General features: G+C 39.0%; 1 protein-coding gene across 5 annotated transcripts; it reads left to right on the forward strand.

Moving 5' to 3' along the window:
- The first annotated feature begins 208 nt into the window (after positions 1-208).
- Positions 209-24,203, forward strand: LOC122995460 (HMG box transcription factor BBX). Of its 5 annotated transcripts, none has more exons than XM_044370722.1 (16): positions 209-342; positions 3,370-3,447; positions 6,911-7,082; positions 7,208-7,465; positions 8,977-9,181; positions 9,262-9,329; positions 9,525-9,599; positions 11,445-11,525; positions 12,433-12,498; positions 13,897-14,740; positions 14,835-14,967; positions 18,378-18,529; positions 18,755-18,844; positions 19,440-19,637; positions 20,165-20,357; positions 21,289-24,203. In XM_044370722.1, the coding sequence occupies exons 3-16, from the start codon at positions 6,924-6,926 to the stop codon at positions 21,365-21,367; spliced, it is 2,601 nt and encodes an 866-aa protein (XP_044226657.1). In that variant the 5' UTR covers positions 209-342; positions 3,370-3,447; positions 6,911-6,923; the 3' UTR covers positions 21,368-24,203. The 5 variants fall into 5 exon arrangements, with proteins under 5 accessions (XP_044226657.1, XP_044226660.1, XP_044226659.1 ...); XM_044370725.1 differs by lacking the exon at positions 209-342 and adding an exon at positions 1,892-2,023 and having other exon boundaries at positions 19,443-19,637; XM_044370724.1 differs by lacking the exon at positions 209-342 and adding an exon at positions 1,892-2,023 and having other exon boundaries at positions 7,211-7,465.
- Positions 24,204-24,751: the final 548 nt, after the last annotated feature.

The raw sequence follows: 24,751 nt of genomic DNA on the forward strand, positions 1-24,751 counted from the left end.
ATGTACTTCCGCTGCTGAATACTACACACACACACACTGCGTTTATATTAGCCTTATGTTGTATTGTGTAGGCTAAATATACCACACGTGTCCTGAACAGTAAATTTGAGGACGTTACACTAATCTCAAAACACGGTAATATAACGCCGCTTTTCATTGGCTTAATCTCAGTGTCTATCAACACCAGCATCCACTCACACACAGCATTACATGACGGGGTGGATATTTTCAATGTGTACAGTATGCTGCAAAACTGTTGATAATTTTACGGCTAAAGCTTTAAAGCAGATTTATACAACAAAGTTAGCTAACGTCACTTGTTTACTTCGTTGCTACAGACAGGTATGTACTGTTGAGCTGCCGTTATACATTTCAGTAACATTTTTCTAACGTTACCAGTTATCACGCACACGAACACCCAGGAAGCTTATAACAAGTAGTCACCCAACTGAGATAAGCAGCGTTTAACGAGTCGTTATCGGGGTTTTCTGGTGCAGTCCGCAGGTTTTCACTGACCTTTGTCAAGCGGACAGTCCTAAAAGATAAAGTTAAGTCAGGGATGGTGTTAGCAAGGACAGGCCAGTGTGGGTTAGAGCACTTTGCAGACCGGGGGAGGGGAGGGATGTAGCTGAGAGGAGAATTTTCTCCCACCTCGAGGAAAACGAAAGTGATTTCTATTACATTATATGACTGAACAAGTTTGTATTTCTGTCAGAATTAACGCGTTTTGGTGTTATTTTTGTGGGTTGAGGTCGTTTTATGTCTCGCCTTCGCCGACGGTAACATTCATCATGTAGTGAAGTGCTGCGTTTCTCTGCTCTGTCAAGCACACACAATATTAACGACGACTTCCGGTAAAAATTATGAACACAAAAGTTTTGACGAACGTGTTTTTAGCTTTTTTTAAACTTAAACGAATTGTCCACTAAGTTCTAAATGATTAATGCAATTGATTTAGGCAAATCAATGAGTTTAAAGGGATGAAAAAAATCTACAAAGTGTTATTATAATATTAGAACCACATCCAGTAATTAAAGTTTCAGTCACATTCAACACTTACTGGAACACCTGTAAGGACATTCATGTATTTTTTTTAATTGATACTGGAAGCAGACAGTATTTCATGCAAATGTTTTATGCTTGTGTTTAATATATTCCTAAAATGTATTTTATTATATTATAGCTGTGGTTGGAATTTACCAATTACCAATAGTTACAAATTTGTTTCACTTCAATACAATATCAAGGCCGGCCAGATGGTACTCCAGCACAGTGGTACTAGTCCATGGTTTTTAGTTATATAATTAAGTTATGTATAATCTTGAACAGAGGTGTCTGGAGGGCCCTTACAGGTTTATTTGGCCATAATGACATTGTCATATTTTTGTTATAGTTGCTACATGCTTTCTTGATACCATTAATGATCACAACACCTGGCTTACTTCCAACAATATTTGCTTTTGTTACACTACTGTAGTGCAGTGACAAAACTACCGTTTGGGATGTAATACAAATGCTGCATTAAAATAGCTTTTAGTTGACATCTCCTGAGATAAGGTATTATGTCAACTTCAACACACATCATTTAAGATTCAATATGTTTATTGTCACTCCGGTTTTACGAGTACAATTGTGTCAAACTATATATGTATATATATATATATATATATATATATATATATATATATATATATATACACACACACACACACACACACACACACACACATTAAGACAGAACACAGACAGATCTTTTAGTAAATGTATACTAATCCTCACATGAGAGCTGAGGGACACTTGTTTATGTGAAAGCTCATGTTTAATCTGAAGTGTAGGCTACTCGTTTTCTATTTTGGTGAAAAAATCGCTGCTTCCGGTTTATACTGGTCTTGTTATGTGTTAACTTGACGCAGCTGTGTTGAGTACAGCCAGTGCTGAACTGTTATGATGTGTCAATAAGTTAAAAAGGTGGACGGCACCAATGATGAGAGGCCCCCCTCGGTACTTGAGCAGGATATCAGAGGTATGTTGAGACATCAAGGAGACGTTCATGACAGAGGACTTGTGGTTTCATTGATTTGCCGTTAAAACCCAGTCGCTATTTTCTGAACCTCTCAGTCAGTCACTCTGAAAAATTGTTATTATCGCTGCCTTGGACATGATGTCCGCCTGCTGGCTTTCCCCCTTTGAATTGTTTCCCGTCGACATTTCATTGTAAACCAGTGTTGTCGACCATACATTCTTGTCACTGTGACTGTGTTGCTTAAATATTTCTTCACTCCTATTTGAAATCGCCGTGTAAAATAAATGTTTCTCAGTGAGGTGGTATGACTTGCCCCCCCTCTCTCTTCCTATCCGCATCAAACACAAACCTGCGTTGTATGTAAACGAACAGTTGCAAAGGCACAAACAAGTATTTTGACCACAGTTTAGTCAGTGAGTTATGCCTGTGGCTGTTCAATAAGCGTGTACCGTTTTGGAAACCATTGCATGTTAAAACCGTGACACGTCCAGTTAGCAGGCTGTAGAGCTAGCAAGCTAACTAGCTACTTTTATTCCTAGTAACACTGCTAGGAAATGGAGCTACTGCTCAGCAAAACATTGCCCATAGATGCATGTGCCTCGGCAGAAAATCCCCAGTTTAATTAATCATTGCGGATGTTTTTTCCTCGGAGTGGGAGACATTTCGACGACACTGTCGTCGGAGAGTTTGACAGGAGTGAAATATCCCCACTACTGTACTGTACTTGGGTTTTCTCCTCCAAACCAAAGCAAGATGGACTCTCATTCGGCTTGTCTGTCTTGTCAGAGCCCAGATCGACATTTTGCACGGAGATGAAAATGTGTACTTAGATGTTGGAGCACATTAGGTAGGCAAACAGATCGTTTATTCGCATACATGACAAATTTAGTGCTGTTATTGTGCGAGAAAAGCTCGATGCAGTAGCTCAAGACTTCACTCACAAGACAGACAGTCCGATCGGGCATCAGCAGTTTTACCTGAGCACACAGCTAAACCTCTGCGCAGCAAAATACTCACTGCAACTGTAACGTTACCTGCTTAATTCAGGCTGTATGATGTTGTATGAAATGCATCCAGTGGTCGCAGGGTTTTGGCCTACATGTTTTGATTTTGGCCACAAGGGCGGATCGACTTCGCGATTGAAGTGATCAGTAATCAGATCAGACAAAATGTCCCACCGTAGTTTGAAGCTGATGAGGTTTTGTGCTATGCAGTGTCACTCACTAATGCTCTATTAAAGTTGCTTTGCGCACATTTTTTCCTGCAGCCCAGCTCATGTTGTTGTAAAATTGTTGCAGAGATGACAGTGTAACGCATGACTGAGAGCAGTGTCTTGTATTTTATAGGTCATCGTCATTGCATGACAAAGGCTGTGGCAGATTCATCTTCATCACTCATACAGCATTTCCATAGTTTATTCTTCAGTAAGTATCCCTGTTTTACACTCAACACCATAAATACAAACACTGGCATCTAGTCTGGATGCTGTCCAGACGAAGACGGTCATTAAATCATTCATTCATTGATTGCTAATTTCATTTGTGTCATGTTTCTTAGACAATAACAAGTGCAAAAACACGTTGAGAGAATAAAAAAATAATAAAAGGAAATATACATATGGATAATTATTAATGTTTGTAATGTAATTAAACTGATGTGTGGACACGATTCCTGTGTTCTGGTAGAGAGACCTTAAATTAAATGTTGTGCATCAAAGTGAGAAGAGGTTAGGTGCAATCTTACTATTCTTAACTTATTAGTGGTGTGACAATGTTATGCAGAATGACTTAGAATAAGCTTGAATCCATTACAAGAAACTTAAGAGTGCAAGGGTCAAAGATACAGCAAATCCACTTGTTGTGTTGTGGTGTCCCTGCATATTTACAAAGAAGATGTCAATTCTCCCAAAACTTAATGTAACCCTTTCCTTTCAAATCTGGTAACATGACAGGATGAAGGAAATATTTTACATATTATTTTACTTTGCATAACTACAGAATTGATTGTCTGCAGCGGGTCTTGAGTTCTGGGGCTAACTGACCAATTTCTGTTGTGACTTTGTTCCTCTTATCTACCTCACAAAGACAGCTGGCCGAGGAAAGCTACAAGAAAGCACACAGTCCATTAATGATCTTGTGCAGCTCTATTTGGACCTGTTTGTGCTGGTGATGATGTACTTTGCTTTAAATTCAAGTAATGCAACAAGGAAGGAACTAATGATTTTCTTACTAACAGAACAAGGTGAACAAAGTTGTGGGATATGTCTGACATGACTATATAGTGCAGTGAGTATCTAATTCTGAGTGTGAAATTTCTCTACTATATTGTGCCCTCAAATATTCCCACAATGCAATGAAAAAAGTTGTGTCATTGTGAGGTACACTACTACTTTTTTGCTAGTGGTTCCACTGTGGTCTTTGGAAATTCTCATAGACATGGAAATTCCAACCACCATACCTGTCGGTGATGAGGCAAAATAAGTGTTTTGCAGTATAAGTGTTTGAAAACTCAGTTTCACTCTTTGTCACTCAGTGATGTCATATGGAAACCACCAGCTCCAAATACATTAGGCCTCTCTCAGTCTGGGTTGTTGTCTGTACTGTCTGTGCTCTTTCCGATTTGTGAAACTTCATCAGTTACAGCCCGAAGTACTGTTCCGATTCAAAGTCCACGGCTGTGTCCAGAATCACTCCCCCATTCACTCTTTCACTACTCAGACACTAACATCAACTCGTGTCGATGGAGGAGAATTTGAACCAGCCTCTCAACTGTTAGAATTTTCGTCCTACAGCTATTATCGTGTGACTAAATAAAGTTTTGATATTTTTTTTCAGATGATGGAGTAACCCTTTAGATATCAAATATGTGGTTGAGTTATTAAAAAATAATGACTATTTGAAAATGTGTTTTAAACAGGAAATATAATTCCATTCATAATATAAATTTTGGTCTCAGAGTTGAAATCTAATATTTGTTTCCGCCAATTTGCTTTGTCTGAAATTAAGCTGCAGTTTTTATCAGACTGTTTACACTTAGGATAATATGTACAGATACCACCACATTTCAATAAAGGCTGTAAGTATTAGAGTGAAGATAATGGTCGACTGCATCTCACAGGCAATGTTTTTTTGCTTGTTAGTGTCAATTTGCATGGAGTTGTTTTGTCACAGCATAGTTGTACAGTTGTGTTGAAGTGTAGCCTAACCACCTAAATTCCTAAGTTTGGACTCTGGAGTTTAACTTGCTAAGTTCAAAACACCCAAGAAGTCCAATCTTGATGTAGTGGTATTGAGAAAGGCCTCATCTTGTTCTTCTTTATAACAGTGTTTAAACATCCATCTGTGGATGAATTTAAAGGTCAGTTTTTCCTGAAAATTCTGATTATAGTTCCATCAGGTGATGTCCTCAGTTGTTATTGATATGTTTATGATAATGTTAGCCAAAATCTTATGTGAAACATTGCAGTTTTAGGTTTTTGATTTGAAATAGCTTTAGTCTTATCAGCCTAACTGCAGAATGTCTTTCATTTAGATCTTTGTTTTGTTTTTTTTATATCAGCTGAGTTTAAAATCATTTCAGAACTTCTCATCTAGTAGGGCCGTACTAGAATACAAGAACTAATGTTTATATACATGTTTGCTTGCACTTTGGGTGCTTTGCTGCTGCTTCAGTGTTTTATTTTGGTAAAACATTTTTGATTTGGTTCCAACATGATCAACACTTAAAAAATGATATTATCACAGTCCTTTCCGCTGGAAACAGCCAAACTTAGCTCAAAAACAGTTGTTTCTCTTCATTACAAGTCAAATGAGAAGGATAGAATTACTGAAGGAAGAAAACCTCCAACACCAGAATTATCTTTGAAAAGAGTTTTCAACTGATGAAGCATCCTGTAGCATTGTCAGACTCACGATGGACAGTTTTTAAAAAAGAATCAAAATCAATGCAGCAGAAGCACAAATATCATCTTTTTTATTATTACTATCTTCTTCCTTTTCAAAACCCGAAGCCTATAATACCCACAATGCAGCTGGGCCACTGACAGTTTGATCAGAGAGTGGGGTATATAATGCTAGTATGTAAATGTAGCGTCCAGTAGAGATGAGGAGCGGGCTATAGAGGTCTGGTAACCTCACTTCTTTTGAACTGCAACCCCCCCAGATTTTTTTCATTTTCAAACTTGTTCAGCCCCAAGTGACGCTGACTCAAGTGACATCACTTGAGGCGATTTAACAGATTTCACACAGCTTCCTCTGGAGACACAAAATCCTTAGCACAACTTTTTTCCCCCCACATATGGGGTAGTGTCTACACCTTTGAGAGTTTTAAGTTTGTAAAATGTTTGTTTGTGTGCCTTCATCAGGTCAAATAAATAGAGCAGCTATCATAGTAGGAGGTGCTTATTTGTGTAAATAAGGCCGTAGTAGGAATGGTACAAGGCCTATAGCCATGGTCACATTACCATCGGTGCAAGCAGCTGTCTTACAGTAGGTGTTGATTCAACTTCAGTTCATCGTTCATGAACTATAAAGGAGGAATGCTTTTCAGCAATCAAAATATTCTTCAAATATCACAACTATGTGGAGAAATCTCTGGACAGTAGACACAATCCAAACCCACAGTGGAATTTCAAAAATTAGGTCACACAGACAAAGTTAATTTGCTGTCAAATTGTGATCGCTAATATTTCTATTAATTTCCATACCTGTGTTTCAACACTGCTTTGAGTCATTATATGTTCTGGCCAGGTCATGCATGCTTTCAGTAATTATTAGTATACATGTACTTACAAACATATAACTAATGATACATGTTAGGATGCATGTTTTCACTGTGCATCCTTTGTTTTGTATAAACATCTTATGGTGTATCCAATCTGTTTTTTAGGTGCGGTAGTACCATGAAAGGTGGAGGAAGGGGTAAGGAACCGTCTGTTGCAGGGGAGGTCACTGGCAAGCGCCCCAAACGCAAATGCCTGCAGTGGCACCCACTTCTCTCCAAAAAGGCTCTGGATTTCTCTGAGGAAGAAGAGGAGGAGGATGAAGAGGAGCTGGAGAAGGTGAGTTTGTCTGATGGTGAAAGGTCATCAAATCAACTCTGCCCATGAACTGAAAAACATGTCAGTTTATGAGACAAATATCATGCTATAGCATCGCATCTGAGGATGTATGAATTTGTTATTAGCAGCCAGTGCTGTGTGACCGGGACCAGGGGTCGCAGGTGCAGTGTGGAAGCACAACAGAAGAAGTGGAGGAGGACTCCAACGAACAGCGGGCTCGACGGCCAATGAATGCCTTCCTCCTCTTCTGCAAACGCCACCGCTCCCTGGTGCGGCAGGAGCACCCTCGTCTGGACAACCGTGGGGCCACTAAGATCCTGGCTGACTGGTGGGCTGTGTTGGAGCCCAAGGAGAAGCAGAAATACACTGACATGGCTAAGGAGGTGAGCACTGCTTGCTGATTAACACTTGCACCTGTATTAACGTTATTTCCAGTTGTCTCTTACACTGGTCACAAAAGAGCTTGTAACTTTGCCATACTTTGGTACACTATTTTTAAGTCTGGTGCAACTTGATAGGTATCGTTCCTTCACTGTGATGTTTGTATGTGCAGAGGTTGTTTTCACATTCATCAGCTGAAGGAGGGAAGCTTCTCTGTGCTCTCTTTAACATGTGAATGTATGAGCATGACTTGTGACATCACAACTAGTTTGGAGTCAGTATGCAATTTACACAAGTGTGATGTGAAAGCTGGAGGCTTAGAGAATAACTAGATGTCATTTTAATGAGGTAATTGTACTTTTTAAAATGGAAAAAAACATATTGGACACAAATGATCATTCAAAGTAGATTTTTTTTATATTTCTAAAAACATGTCTGGAGGGATCTTTAAAAACTTTACTAGTATTCAAAGTCAAACGTTTCTTAAAGAGCTATTCCAGCTTGATATCATGTAAGTAGCAATTAAAAGGCAAAGCAAAAGGGAAATGGAGTCCTAATTTGTTGAGTCAGATGGAGATTTATAAACGAAGGTCTATTTACTTGTTTACTTACAATAGGAAAAATAGATTTGATCGACCTACTGCAATATTTAGTTGCTTAGCGAGCATCTGATGAGGTACATGAGGTACAAATGTCAAAACAGCTTAGTTTTTCATGTGTCCCTAACCAGAACAAAGGTTCCTTCTGAGTGATGTATATTGAAATGTGTGTAAATTAGGTTTGACAGCATAGCAGACATCCTTAACATACAGATAAATGTGTTCTGCCTATTTTCTTTGGTATTATGCCTTTTGTTTTTTCTGCCATTATTTATGATAAAGAAACAGCTTTTAACAGTTCTTCCATGTGGATAGAGGCAATATTGTATCAGAGATCCTTAAACAACAGTTATAGAGGCCTTTGAGACCTATTTTCCCATCAGCCTCTTACTATGAGTGAGGAGGTCCAATTTGGCAAAGTTATCTCACATTTTCTCAATGGTTTGAAGTGGGCGGGGCTCAGTTTGGAAAATGTGACATCACAAACATCCATGCACCAATCAGGAATTAGATAAAATCTCAATCAGAGGCTGCTTCCAAAATCTGACTGTCTTTTAATTAACTGTTGAAATTCTGAGTGCAACATTATAGCTGTAAGTGATGATAATTAGTAAGAGTCAGCAATCTCTATTTACTGCTCACTATAGAGTAAACTATAGTGAGGGTTGAGTGAGTGAAGGAGTGAGTGATTTCAGACACTGCTAAAAATGTGAAGACAGTTGTTTGCTTATTTTTTCAGGCCACTTACCTTCAAATCAGTTTAAACCCCACCCACACAGTCCTTATGAAGCATTAATAGATAATACCTAAGCATACATAACTTGAGTTGTTGCTTAGCCATTAATATTTAATGTAGATTTGAGACCATGTTAATGCTTTGCTTGTAACCAAATCAATTGTGGTTGTTTCTTCAGTACAAGGACGCCTTTATGAAGGCTAACCCAGGCTACAAGTGGTGTCCCACCACCAGCAAACCAGTGAAGAGCCCTTCATGTCAGCCAGTTGGCAACCCCCGCAAAAAAGTTTGGTCCTTCTCTTCCAACTCATCCAAGGACTCGACCACTGCCAAAAAAGTGCCCAAAACTGACAGCATGCCACAGTTAAACTTTGCCATGGCAGGTAAGTATGAAACAGTTACAGACTGTTAGTTCTCTGTGGAATACAGGATTGTTTTTGTAACTACTGTCATACATTGTCAGATCCTACAAAGATGGGAGGCCTTAGCATGCTGCTGTTAGCCGGGGAACATGCCCTCACAAATAGAGAGGTAGGTCACGGCAGGAAGCCACTCATGGGTGCATCCTTGTAATGCACCAGCTCTCCAATAGGTGGCCTCAAAGACTACTTACTGATATTAGTTTCATCTGTAGCACAAAATATTTGTGGTTTTTACATTTTTTGGGTGATTTTTATTTTTCAGATTAAACAGGTCAACTAACCCCAGTGTTTATTACCTCTCTAGATCCCTTCCAGCACTAAACCTAGTTTACCAGATACAGCCAGCGAAGGGAACTCCTTTCCAGAAGATAAGGAAGAGGTATGTTTTGAGACCTTACACTTACTTTATACTTTAGATCAGAGGGGCATTTCATGAAGGTGGCTCAGAAAAGCAGGGCTCATTGTGACAGCCTGCCTTGAATGAACTTAACAAACTGAAACAGGATTAATCTGTGTCACTAATGTGAGCAGACTAAGTCATGTCTGGTTTATTTCTAGACTGAAACACAGACATCAAGCACTCAAGAAAACTGACATTTAAAGACAAAGCTGTGAGGTTCATAACCTCACAGATGCACAATAAACAGAATATGAAGAGTGAAATATTAAAGCAAAAACAAACTACACCACTGCAAATAACTGAGACAAGAGAACTTTTGGTAGCATGTTGTAGATCTGCTGTGAGCTCAGGCTCTGACACAAGTTGATGTGTACTGGTCCTCTGTTAGCTAAGCTTGTTGCTCTGTTTGTAATGACGTATGTTGTTATGGGTTCAAGTCCTGTTAGAGTGATAGTAAGATGCAACTAACCATTAAACAACTGTCACGTGTCAAATAACACCCTGGACAATTTGGCAAATTTATGTTATAGCAAGAACAGAAAATAATGATCAGTTTTGCTGTTTAAATAACTTTCTGGGCATCTGTTTCTTTAACTTTATTTAAGAGCATTTAAAGAGAACAAATGATGAAAATGCTTCTCACTACGAGGCTGTAGGTATAGGGAAGTTGTTTATTAACTCGTTTAATTGCTGTGTGTTTAAAATAAGATATGACTGGAATACTGTGCAGATAAAAATACAATACATTTTTGCAAGTTGACTTGATAGACCGCAAACTGACTCATGTTCACAATGCAGTGGTAAAGAGGAACCTTCAACAAGGAACTTGGGGGGAAACCCTGTGTTTTAGCCTGACAGATTTATTGTAACACTGCTTAAGCCTGAGGTGGAGCTAAGCCTGAAAACTAGCCTAAACAGGACCAGACCGGTCTGGAGGAATAAATGTCTATGGTAACTTAGGATAGACTTATTTAAACCTCCTTTATGAAGCAGACTTTCCTGAAGATAAGCCAGACTTTCTGAAATAAGCCTGGTTGAAGTGTTCATCTTGTTTTATGAAACTCCCCCCTGATACTTGAGGTTGTGTTTCACTCATGTGGTCTGACCACAGACTGTATGAAATATATGGACGTAGCCACCGAGACGTCACCCATTGGTTTCTGAAGAGCAGTTTTGAAGCTCAAAGTGGGCGGCTACAGCTGTCACCATCTTGACAGTGCCTGTCTCTGCCTAACTCCCTGTTAATCCAAAATGGGCAAAGAGGTGGAGCTGAGGCGGCTGAATGAAACCTGGTTGCTGAAACAAGCCATTTAGCAGCTAGCGACCTGTCACTCAAAGTGGCCATGTCCTTCATGATGCATAACTTTACAGCTTAATAAAATTTAAACGGGTCAAATATAAAAACAATTCACCCCTAGTACAGTAGTCATGAAAGGGGAAATTAGCTATAGAGAACCAGGCTGTAAAACATGTTTATTTAAGCTGTAAAGTTGGGCATTTTAACATGGAGGTCCATGGGGAATGACAGTCTCAAGTGACCATTTGAGGAACTGCAGTTTTTGGCACTTCAACATTGGCTTCATTTTTCAGCCCTGGAGGTTGCTGCTTGGGTCTGACTAGATGGGGATTCGTGCAAAGTTCAACAAAATCTAACAATATACAAAATGTTTTGTTTTCAAAAATTTTACTCTTGTGTGCTTTCATCAGTTTTCCCAAGATTGGTGGTTTGAATGTTGATTGTCTGACCCCACTTAGCACTGATTTGTTATTTAATAACTTACAGCAGAACTGAGTAGTTTTTGTTCACCCTTTTTCAATCTACAGATGTTGTCTGGGACAATACTGAACAGAGTGCCTGACATCACTGAAAGCAGGGTCACGTCTGCCCTTTCCCCACTGGCAGAGGTACGACTGAATTAAAATTCATGAATTATATACCAGTTGTCATAACTGAGTTGTTTATATTTCAAGATTATATGTACAACCTTTCTTGTTTACTTTGGTTCATGACAGAATTGTTAATATGCATATTGGACAAGTTAAAAACAGTTGCTGACATACAGACAAAGCTGCTCTTTTTGCTGAGATATTCAACACGAGTTCCTCCAGTCAAGTTTTACACAAGACTTTTTTTATTTTTCAGTCTTTTTTTGCACTCCTTTTTATAGCAGCAGTAACCATTCTGAAACTGTGCATCAGTGTACCATCGCAGATAGAAGTGTTGAACAAGCTTTTTTAATTTGTGTCTGCATGTAGTGGACGGTGGTACATTTTAACAATAACAACTGGGAGGGGGCGAAACACAGTCAAACTGTTTGTTAAACCATTATTATGATATGTTGCCCTATATCTATATATAAAAAAAACTATTACAACTGTCATGTGCAATAAATAATGTGGATAACCATTGGGAGCGCCATCCTCAATACCAGCGTTGTCTTTATCCCAAATTTAAACTGTGTAAACCTTACTGTATAGATTTTTTTTTTTTGCAAGGCAACATTAGACTAGAGATTTCTGTGGCACTAACAAATGAGCTGGCACTGAGAGAGAGTGCAAACACTGAATTCTTATAATGACATTGACAAAGGAACATAATTTGATGTGAGTGGCCGATATTGATCAATGCCAATACCAACCCAGAGAAATGCATCAGTGCACTGCTACATACAATAAAAACAAACATGGTGACATTTTTTTTTGTAGAAAGTAAATGTTACTGACTTTGCAGAAAGCAGCATCTGCAGAAAGCCAAGCAGTGGGATCTCATGAAAATCAAATGGTGACAAAGCATGTTATTGTATGTTCACAGTCATCTCTATCTGTGGCACCTGAAGGAAAACCATGCAGACAGTCTGCTCTCTTCCAGCTGGCTGAGGTGAGTCTGCACAGACTGCTCCTGATGTAAAATAACTGATTTATACAATTCACATTCAGCTAATAACTGGTGAGAAATGTCCATTTTACCTGACTGGACATTAACATCAGTTATCTGTAAAGTAATAAAACATTGTAATAATGTGACATAGCTCACACAAAGTTGCTGTGTGTGTGTGTGTGTGTGTCTGTCTGTGTGTGTGTGTGTGTGTGTGTGTGTGTGTCTTGTGTGTGTGTGTGTGTGTGTGTGTGTCTGTCTGTCTGTCTGTGTGTGTGTGTGCGTGTTCATTGCAAGAAAGAGCTTAAACTAGGACAGTGTATGTTAGCTTAAAGGACTTAAAGGAAACATAAATGTTTTGTTACTACCAACTTTAAAGGACCAGAGTGTAGGATTTAGTGGCATCTAGTGGTGAGGTTGCAGATTGCAACCACCTGAATACCCTTCCCCTTCCCCTCCCCTTCCAAGCATGTAGGAGAACCTATGGTGGCTGCAAAACTCACAAAAAACGTAAAAAACCCTCTCTAGAGCCAGTGTTTGGTTTGTCCTTTCTGGGATTCTGTAGAAATATGGCAGGATCCATGGAAGAGGACCCGCATTCTATGTAGATATAAAGGGCTCATTCTCACGTAACAAAAATACGATTTTTATTTTCAGGTGATTTTACATTAATTAAAACATACTTATGAATATTATATTAATTATCTGCCAAGTCTGTTCCACTAGATGTCACTAAATTCTACACACTGCATCTTTAAATGATGGGATATTTTTATCTTCATGTTCATATACTCAACAGTACATTTTATAGGTCAAAAAGTCAGGTGTGTACAGACCCTCATTGTGCTAAAATTTCCTCTAGGCCTGCAACAATATGTCGATTAATTGATTAGTTGCCAACTCCTAAATTAATGGCCAACTATTTTGCTCTTTGATTAACTGTTAAATTGTTAAATTCTCTGATTCCAGCTTCTCAAATATGAATATTTTCTGGTTTATTTAGTCCTCTATGATTGTAAACTAAATATCTTTGGGTTGTGGACTGTTGTTCAGGACAAAACAAAAGACATTTAAGGATGTCATCTTGGGCTTTGGGAAACAGTGATCGACATTTTTCACCATTATCTGACATTTTATGGACCAAACAAATAATTGAGAAGATAATCAACAGATTTATCGAGAATGAAAATAATCGTTAGTTGCAGCCTGAATTTCCTCTATAGTGTGTATTTAATTTATTTTGCACAGTCAAAAGTCTGTAGATCTGCATCTTTTAACTGTTGGCATAAACTGGTGCTATATCGCATAACTGTTATTAATGCATCTAAAAGGAAAGATACATGAGATGTGTGTTGTTTGTCTTTGATTCTGAGTGTAAAAGTTTTTGTGTTGTTTTTGAAGATGTGTTTAGCGTCTGAAGCTGGAAAGATGGACACAGTCGTATCTCAGCCAGAGGACAGCTCTTCTTCAGCCTCTCTCCAGCAAACTACAGTCAAGCCTGAGATCAAGGAGGAGAAAACAGAAACAGACAACTGTCCTCCCTCCTCTCACACTTCAGCCCTCTTACCTTCGCTCCCCTCTGTCACTTCTACCTCCACTGATGCCATTCCCCCACAACTCAGCAGCCAAAATGCACGTGTCAAAAAGAAGTGCAAGAAAAAAGAGGTGACCAAGTCAAATGATAATGATGAGATCCCTTGTTCAGCAAAGAAGATCATCAAGAAGTGTGACCATGCTGAATCAAATGTGGACAGTACAATTGAGGCGGTGGCCAAAGGGGTCTGGAAGGACCCAGAGGAGAAGCTCAAGAAGAAGATCCAGAGCAGTCCCGGTGGTGGAAACTCTGGTTTGCCTAAAAAGAAGAGCAAACCCAAAGTCAAGACCTTTGTCAAAGAAAAAGAGGAGGAGATGGATGATGACAGTGGGCAGTGTGGGCAGTACAGCTCCTCTGAGGTGGAGATGAAGGAAGAGATGACTGATGTTAGTCCCAAGACAGAAGCTGAAGAAACAAGTATAGAAAGCACAGAACTTCAGGGCAGCATGGCAGAACCCCAAAACTCCCCCGGCAGCCCTTCACCTGCTAAGCTCAAAGAGGAGGACAAGGGGAAGGAGAGGTCGAGTGAAGCAGAGTGCAACCCAGAGAGCCGTGGCTCCAGGAAGTCAGAGAGGAGCTGCAAAGGGGCCTTGTATAAGACCCTCGTCTCTGAGGGAATGCTGACATCACTGAGAGCCAATATCGACAGAGGTATCTGTCTTGAATCAAGGGCAAATTGAGAAATAAATGTCCAGTCTGTGAATGTTATGCAGTTGATTAATGTTTTTGAATGATGTCTCTGAAGGTAAAAGAGGTGCTCTCCGTGCTTCTGATCATGATGCAAACTGGAGTGATGACAGCTGGACAGTTTCTCAGATGGGACCTAATAACCCCAAGAAGCTGAAAAAGTCAAAGTCCAAAGATGAATCTTCACAGGGGTGAGTCATGACTCCTATTATTACTGTGTTGTACTTTTCTGTATAGCATAGAGTACCAACATTTTTCAGAGTAATGACAGAATAGATCATTTTTAGTTTAGCTTCTTTTTCTTCATGTTATTCTATATACTAGGGGTGTAACTTTACGTGTATTCGTCCTGAACCGTCACAGTACAGACATTACGACATTATGCATGCAGTCGTATGGAGAATACGCTCCATGACCCAAACAATTACTGTCAAAATAGTTTAATAATCCACTCACACAGACGTGCGGAACAATAATTCTAGAGTGTGAGTTTCACCCGGAACGTTTTGGCAGCGCATCACTTAGCTGTAGCATGGCTGCATCTGGATATACTCGTGCTCACGGATGTATGCTAGGCGGTTTAGCCAAGGTGTCCTGGTTACTCTGTAGTGTTGCTGCCATCAGAATGACACACGAGAGACCCATAACGCAGTGAAATGATATCATGTCTCCCCGTTCCTCTCCCCTCTCTGTGGCAGTCGGCTTTTCACTCCACCTTTGAGCGAAGCCGTTCAGGAAAAAGTTAAAAACATTTGGTTTCTGAAGTGGTCAGACAGCACGTCATAAGAATCAGTTCTGAGAGGGAAAAATCTAGTTTAAAAGTATGAAAGTAAAAGACTGATATTTGTTATTTAACTTTTATTTAACCAGGAAGTCCCTTGAGATTAAAATCTCTTTTAGCACAGTTAGTTTAAGTAGAAATAAAACACAACAGATAAGACAGAGAATACAAACATCTAACACACAAAGGAGACACTACATCCAACTCAAATAAGGCAGTTGCCATTCTCAGTTACATGGACTTTTAACATGGTTTTAAGTTTTTTCATATATTATATATTATTATATATGACATCATAAGATTATTAATGCCGAAGCATCAGTGTGTAAGCAGCATGTTGTAGCTGCTGGAGCTAGTTTCAGCTACTTTATATACAGTGAGACCATAAATCAGCATAAACCAGCTGTCAGCAGGTGTCCTGACTCCTTGTAAGAAACAGAAAGGTTGTTTTCCTTTTACACTGCAGCATCTAAACTGTATCAGTAATAGTTTCCCAATAATCACATTTCTTGGATTGATTTACACCGCTGTTCACATCATGTAAATGGTTATCATCATGTAGTTTGCCATGATTAAGTCCCAGGTCCAGGTCTTCATATAATTGTGGCTATGTAGACTATGGGTCATAATAACTTTGCACTCATCAGCTCCATTGTAGAGATTTGAGAACTGTAACTTTGGAAAAACAACATACCATACTGAGCAGTTTTAGGCACTGAGGAGTGAGGATGCTTTTAAAAAATAATGTCATGAATAGTTTTTATTTATCTATGAACTTCATACAAAGTTGAGTAAACAGCAGAAACCTAAATGGAATCAATATTTGCTGTGAGCAGCTTTGCCTTTAAAACAGCAGCAGTTCTCCTCAATACACCTGCACACTCTTTTTCAAAGTACTGGACAGGCAGGTTGTTCCTGCGTCTTGGAGAAGTTGCCACAGTTTTTCTGTGGATTTAGGCATCTCAGCTGCTTCTGTCTCTTCATGTAATCCCAGACTGACTCCATGATGTTGAGATCATGGCTCTGTGGGGGCCAAACCATCTGTTGCAGGACTTGTTGTCTGGTTGTTGACATGCTGCAGAATAAATTTTGGTCCGATCAGACGCCTCCCTGATGGTGCTGCATTATAGATAAGAATCTAAACACCTAAAGGGCCTAAAACCTTCGCACAGTACTGTATATCAGTGCAAGCGGTGCAAGCCTACTGCAGCTTTTTAAATACACTTCAGTATTACAGAAATAATTTCTGTAATCATTTCTTTTAGTCCAAACAAAAGTAAACACACAGTGTAGCCCCCAGTACTACCTATTGGAGCTGACTGTGTAGGGATCTGCTGGAGAAAACAGCTGGATAACCAAACTCCCCGCCTATTCATCTGGCACAGTAAAACTGTTTATTTCTTTTTGTTTTATATATAGCAGGATCTGGCCCTGTTGTTTGTTTGTTGTTGCCGGAATCATGTTACCAGATGTTGTTTACGCAAAGTTACTATAGCCAATAGTCAGAATGGCCAAAGTTCTAACAATAAGACCCAGGCTGAAAAGTACCAGAAATTCCTTTTTTAATATCACATGTGCTGGTCAGTGATTTTAATCCCATCTGCAGCACACATGTTTATACACATTCAAATATAATTACAGCCCAATAACCATCTTGTTTTCAGCTCACTCACTGGTCCTCCTGCAGTTGAAGACCCGTCTGGAGAGACACTTTGTATTTAAAGTGTTACTCTGACTCTTAATGTATAGAGCTGACTTTCCTCAGCTCAACTGAGGAAGTAAAAGATTTTGATAACCTGATGCAAGCTTAACGATTTACAGTAACACTGTCACCTTGCAGACACCTGTTAATTTCTTAGTTGACCAGTGGCTAACATGCTGTTTGGAAGGATGGATTTAATTACTGAGGAACATCTGTAATATCAGTCCTGTCTGAATTAAGCTGCTGTTGTCCAAATTTTTAATCATTACTGTTTGGAAAATCAGGTCAAATGACAAACAGACAAGTGAAATAGAAACTATGCTGCACACATTCAGTAATATTCTAACAGTAATAATGTCTGTCTCACTTTAGTTTGTGTTTAGTGAGGAGGAGGAAGATAGTTTTGGTTCCCTGCAGGACCGGACCATGTTACTTTACTGATGGATGTAGAGAAATGTCTAACTTCAGGGTTCAAGGTTAATGGGGTTTTTTCACTTGTCTGGTCAGGTGACTGCGTCAGGAATCTACTTGCCCCTATACAATTGTTTTATTTATTAGTGGTTATCATATAACAACAAATACTAAAGTTAATTGTCATGTTTAATCTTTATTTAAGTCAGTGAAGCAGAACAAGGACACAGTGTCATAGATGTGAAGCAACAAACATTCCTACATAATGGAAATGGTATGACTCATCCCCTATATTTCACTGAACACTAAATTCTTTTGAGTCCAGTTTCTTTCATATAGGCTGATGGAATAGATTCCCTAACCCCATGGCAAATACATTTCAGTGTCTCGTTCTCAAGAGTATTTATTGCTCACATAATCCTGAGGGATGTTTGTTTCATGCATCACACCACTAGCCTACTCAATTCTTGATTGGCCAACGGTGCGTGCCAATATTCAACCATGCGTTCAAGGTGAGGGGTCTATGCTGTATGCCAGAGAAAGAGGACATCATGTATGATTTTTATTTTTTTTATTTTTTGTTACTTACACTGGGCAATCGGGCAAGTCTTATTGTTGAACAACAAACTTAGAGAATGATCTGCTTTGTTTTTTAAGGTTAGATGAATGTATGCTCAGTTCTATAAACTCTGAACTTCACTTATCAGCCTAGGGAAACTGGAGGAAGAGTTTGAAAAGAAGTTTAACAGCCTGCCACAGTATAGCCCAATGACATTTGATAAGAAGGGGACTGCTGTTGCAAAGAAGAAGAAGACGGACAGCTCCTCTGTTCAAGAGGAAGCCTCCAAAACCTGCAAAGGTGAGAACAAAACATAATGAGGATTTTTTTCCAGTGAATGAACACAATGACTGTTCTTTAATATCCTCTCATCTCATCCATGGCCCACTCTGCACCTGTTTGTAGAGGCATGTTGGCACTTTTGTTGTTCAGAATCAGTTTTCTCTTGTTAAAACAAAAAAACATTTGGACTCCATAACATAGCATTTCCATGCTCTTTTTTTCTTTGTTTTTTTGCTATATCAGGGCCATCTCCATCTCAGAAAAAGACTTCATTCCACAAGATTGTTAGGAAGCACAAACACAAAAAGGAGAAACCAGGTGCAGTGGAAAAAGGTGAACTAGACTGTTGATGTTTCTGCATTATTTAGCAGGGATGCAAACATTTTCACATTACTATTAACACAACTATGTAACACATTCCTTCTAACTGGTACTGATTACACTGAGTGCTCTCAAGACCAACAAAATGTTGCAGTGAGAAATTTAAACAAATGAGGTGAAAATGTTCACTTCAGGCACATTCTCTATAAGAGACATTCACTCATGTTCAATTACAAAATTTACCTTCAACACATTACATTTTTTAATGCCATTATTTATAATAAACATGGCTGAGCCACACAACAGAACAGTCTTTATTGAAACAGTGAGTCTAATATATGGACTACACCCACATGTACACATCCAAAGGAAATGATTTATGCATAAGAAACATTCATTAACAATTAACTGTTCATGCCCATGTGCATATAATACACTTTCATCTGGTTAAATCATACATTAATACTAAACAAATGAATTAAGAACTGATGTTGTGCCATTAGTTTTCATTTCTGCCTTTGTGCTAAGCTCAAATCCACAACATATAGTTTACTCGACAGTGACTTGCCTTGTTTGAAATATCTTCTGATGAACCTTTTCTCCACAGCAGTGGGACAGAGTGATTCCACCATGCTGGACTCAGCTTCAAAAGCCAAATCATGTGCCCCCATTGCCATAATGTGCCCAGATGTCCAGGGCACCACTAGTATGGAGATGCTAGTTGGTAGCCAGAAGAGGAAGGCTAGGAAGACCAAGATCACACACTTGGTGCGCACAGCTGATGGCAGTGTGTCTCCAGCTGAGGGTGAGTGTAGCGGATTGTTGTATTTTATGAATGTTCATGTATTAAGGAAACTGGAACTGAGAGGTCACCAACCAGCAAACTGTCCAACAGCCCAGAGAGGAATTACCTGATCATAGAGAGTGACCTTTTCAAAATAAAAGCCATAGGTTCTGTTAATGTTACAAGACATTAGAATTTTGTTTAGAAAGTTGTTAATAAATGTGTAAACGTAAAAGCAACCAGAAACTAATAATACTTCTGATATTGGCTTGTCAGTCTTTGTTCTGTGTGGGTTGGGAGTCACAGAGAGAATTCTCTAAATTAATACTGATATTTAGTTTGGAGAAAAAAAAAGTAAAGTAACTCGTTACTTTGAAGAATAACTTCTTCCAGCATGACAGACATTGATGTTGTGTTGTTTTCAGTGAAATTAACATTTTACGTTCACTTTTCATTGATCTGAAAAATAAAGGCAAATGAAATGCTCTATCAGAATTCTAATAATGTTGCTGTGAATTTTTTAATTTTTTGATTTTTGATTTTTACAGAGGACAAAATGAGGGACCTGAACCAGGAACAGGAGAAGAAGCCATTACCCCAACAGAATTTATGCAATGAAAAAGGGTGCTACAGTAATCCCAGACCCGAGGAGGCAGAGAGGAGCACCGTACCGCAAGAGCTACCTGCTTTCTTCAGCCTGGCAGCCCTCGCTGAGGTAGCAGCCATGGAAAACGCTCATAGGTAGAGACACAGTGTGACTTCTATACAACCTTTTAAATTGATTATAATATTATATTATAGTAAATATAATGTGCTATGATGTGCTTTTCATTAATGGCATTAATGTGCCAATTTGCTATAATAATAGGTGGCTTGTAAGCAATAAATAGCTGGCTGATCATGGCTGTACATGTCATATTTTTCAAACTGTAATTATGAGCAGCTGAGCGGGAAAAGTTGTTCACATCAATTCAGAGTTGGAGATATCTGGAATTTTTCACAGCTATGATATCTGCCACTTGGCAGAAACACTAGAGAATCGTCAGCAAAACAGATGTCAAAATGGCTCCAAAACCACAAGTTAAACCTGATATTACACACAGATAATGGTTTTGATAGTGTGTTCACACCTGCTTGAAATATGGCAACACTGTCATTTCAACTGACAGTTCACACTTTGGGCAACACAAACCCCCAACTGTCAGCCAACTATCTGTAACTACACAATTTACACACTTATATGCTTGAATGCGTGCAAGTCGTAAACATGGGAATCTTTCCCATCTTTCCCATATGAACATGGCATTAGATCTCCTATCAGGTCTTTGTGGGTTTTTACCAGGTGTATTTGATTGACATGTCCCTGACCTCACCTTTTAGTCTTTTTGCTCCTGTAAGGAGGTCAAGAAGTTCAGTGAGCTCATGGACGTCCCTGAAAAGTTTTGGCCAACTTCAACCTGAGCAGAGGTCTAATCACCTCCACAGGTTTTTTCATCTGTTCAGGCCTTTAAGTAAACACTCTGCACCTCAACTCTGACAAAACACACCAAGCACAGTCCCTCAAAACAAAGCCTTGTGCTGATCTCTTACATGCTTTGATTTGAGAAAGACACTGGCTGTTTGAAAAGAGCGAATGAACACAGTCTAAGTCTTATTTAATGTCCTGTTTCAGAGGGCAGAGAGGCCTGGCTGAGAGTCAGAAGAAAGAGCTTGCCCAGACTCCAGTCCTCATCTCCTGCGCTGATCAGTGAAACTCTGCTGCTGTTACGAGAAGCCACAACATGGACACTGGCAGTGGAGCTTTACTTTCCTCAGTGGGGACCCCACTCTGAAGGGAGACTTGATCAGGAAGCTTTGGACAGACTCCACCTTCCCCCTGTGTGGTGAATTATTTGCTTGAGCTCGGGTTCATGGTGGGGGAAAGAGACCCTCTCTCCTCCTCCTCCTCCTCCTCCCTGCTCTTTGCTATCTCAGTGTTTCCCCAGAAGCCTTCCTTTGGTTAGAGGGAGGATGCCTTTCTGAATTCCTCTCACCCCCCCCCTTAGATGCTCGGTTAGGGCCTGTGGAAGAACCACACTGTCCCCCAGTGCATGGGTTCCCTTGTAGAGATGATTGTCATGGGTTTCTCGTACACCATTCTGTCAAATAGAGGCCATTTTTAAGGTCAAGTCTTGCAACTTAAAAAATAGCATTTTAGGTAGGGAAGAACCCCAACACTGCATTCGTTTTCTAGACGAACACAGCTTTCTGTCACCTTTTTACCTCACACACACACCTACTGAAGAGTTCCCTCCACCTCTGGTAGAATACCTCTGTATTTGAATAGCTCTTATCCCTTCCACTCCTTCCAGCTTCAACCCAAAATGACTTTAACCAGGGTAAATGATCATGATGGATACTTCCATTACCAACTTATTGCTTAGTGTTTCCCTGTGGTACACTAATGTGGTGTACTCAGACTATGAAGAAACCATGGTTGAGTATTTGATATGTACGTTAAGATGATGCTACTGTTAAACAGTATGTGGTAGCTACAAATAATCATGTTAGATTGAATGTGTAAGAGTAGACCTGTGCATACCTTGCATCTGAACTAGAGTTGACTATAGCTGAGGGTGTTTGTCTGTCCTGTTCATCCTTTATTAGTAGGTTCAGAGTGTCCCTGTCAGGTTTATGAGACAGTAGGTCAGCTTAAAAACTGCTTCCTGTGATGGGGAGGTTGCGTGAAATTGATTCATATATAGCCTTAACCCTCCCACCCAGACCCTCTTTGCCACCACCAGCTTCTTGCTCAATGCCATCACAGTCCTGAAGTCAGTAAACATTTTTGAATAGTGAAATGCAGTTTTTGTCAATACTTGATCTTATTGCAGTTTGCGTAGCAATTAGGTTAATTCCTTGTGTGCAAATTATTTTATTGAATAGGTGTTTTTTTTAAATTTGTTTATTGCGTAAACACTGCACTAATTCATAGCTAAAGTGTGAGTTGCTCTTAGGAGAGTAAGGAAATGCCTCGTCTCCATCGGTCACAGTGTTTGTACACCATAGCTTGTCTCGATAGTGTCTTCAATGTCCTCAGGACCTGGCTAAAGTCAGCCACCAGCTCCAACATAAAGGATCAGGAGTTTGTCAGTCTAAATGGATTATTTGTTTTATGAAATGGCTTTATATATGTCTCATAAAATGAGAATTTGAAAAAAGAAAAGATCTTGATGAAATTAAATTTACTATTTTATCTTGATTTCATACAGGAACAAAATGTTTGATTGAATGTGTCCAAATCAGAGCACGCGATGCTATGGTTCCTCTCAGAGCTAATGGAGACAAGGCATTTAATTATATTTTCCCCATTTATTCCTATCGGCCTTTTGAGATTTTATTGCCAAGTAATGGTCTACTCAGAGGTCACATGTAATCAATGTTTTGATTTTTTAGAAGTATTTATATTTAGTATTCTTTTTTTTTTATTTTGTTTTGTTAATGTTTGGTCAGAATCATTCCATTTCCATGCCTCTGTATCGGCCATACTTTTGTTTACAGTTAATCAGCTGTAGTAGTGAGGAAAAATAAGGAAGGATGCAGTTGAGCTGATTTGTTGTCTTCCCAAGAGTTGGTAGAACCTGGAAGAGCTGCCACAGGCTAATGGAGGTTAATTGAGAGCTACAGACTCCCCAGCAATACCCCCCCACCTCTTTACCTACCAGCCTTTTGTTCCTCTGTGTAGACCAATACTTAATTTATCACATTTTCCATTCAGTCACGTCTATAACTTTTATAACTCTTTGTTTTCTATTTGATTGTTTTTTCTGTTAAAGTGTGTGTGTTTATGATGCTCTTTTAACTAAGTCCTCATTATGAACTTCAGTGGTTTTTCTTGAGGTCAAGTTTTCTGGATTAAGACTGTTGTCAAAAAAAGATCAAGCTCATAGACGATGAATGCATCTATGCTTACCTGCTAAGCAAACAAGCACTGAGGTAAAATGCACCGTCTGTAGATAATGAGCTTGTCTTTTCACCTCTGGAGGTGTGTGTGTCACTATTTCTTGGATATGTGGTAAGATGTGTTAAGAGTGCTTTCAGACACACAGGACAGAAAAATAAGAAATGAATGGGTCTTAAAGAACTCATGCGTCTTGAAATAGAGTATTTTTCCTAAATCACGGCATTGTTACATGGTAATAGTGTTTTGCTAATGGAGGCCCTTTGTGTGCAAAAAGTGCAGTACATGCAACAAATCTATGATTCCTCTAAATTGGTCCTTAAAATCTAACAAACTAACTGCAAACATTTCCCAGTTAAGCTTAAGGGAACCACAGTATGCTTTACGATAATCCTGATAATAAACGGTATTTATATATTTTTTCAGATATGAGAGAAAGTTACATAAAGGATGATATCATCCGAGCAGTAAACTGTATAGTTCTTCCACTGGTGGACATCAGTATAGTTCTTTGCAAAGACAAAGAAATTGTCTTCCCCCAAAATAGAGATATATTTGCTTATAGCAAGTGAGTTTATTGACATTTGCCAAAGAAAAGGGAAAGGTATATTCAAATGGAAATCCTGTTCAAAAAAAGAAAAAAAGAAGGCTAGCATAACAGTTGCACTGCATTTTTTAGGTGTGTAAATCTTCAGGTAACAATATCAGCACAATTCATCCTGTGTATCTAATGGGATTTCCTTGGTGTTTGAACCCAGAGTTGGAATGATGTGCAACAAAAGGGCACCACTCAATGCCTCTTTTAATATACAGTATTTGCACCTTATGACCCAAACCAAAATTATCATGGTCTTTGAAGAAAATATATAATTTTTACCCACTCTATGGAAATTATGCATTTTAACTATTATATATGCGAGAATCCAGTCAATAACAAATCCACACATCTATAAAACAGCCATAATACCGTCATTTCCCCATCCCCTCACTTTTTCTATCTAGAAAATGCTTCTATAAAGTTGAAATTCCTATATTAGTTACCTAAATGACTATAATACCCTTTTGTGCTAGTACTGTCTTCTTGAATGTAATCATTTTGTACCTGTATTTTTCTAATTCAGTCTTGATTGTACTGTATGTATGCTATGATGGTATACTGTTCCTTAGGTGCATAGTTCGTTAACAACCAACAGTT

Source organism: Thunnus albacares, chromosome 13 (genome assembly GCF_914725855.1).
Source record: "Thunnus albacares chromosome 13, fThuAlb1.1, whole genome shotgun sequence".
NCBI lineage: Eukaryota > Metazoa > Chordata > Actinopteri > Scombriformes > Scombridae > Thunnus > Thunnus albacares.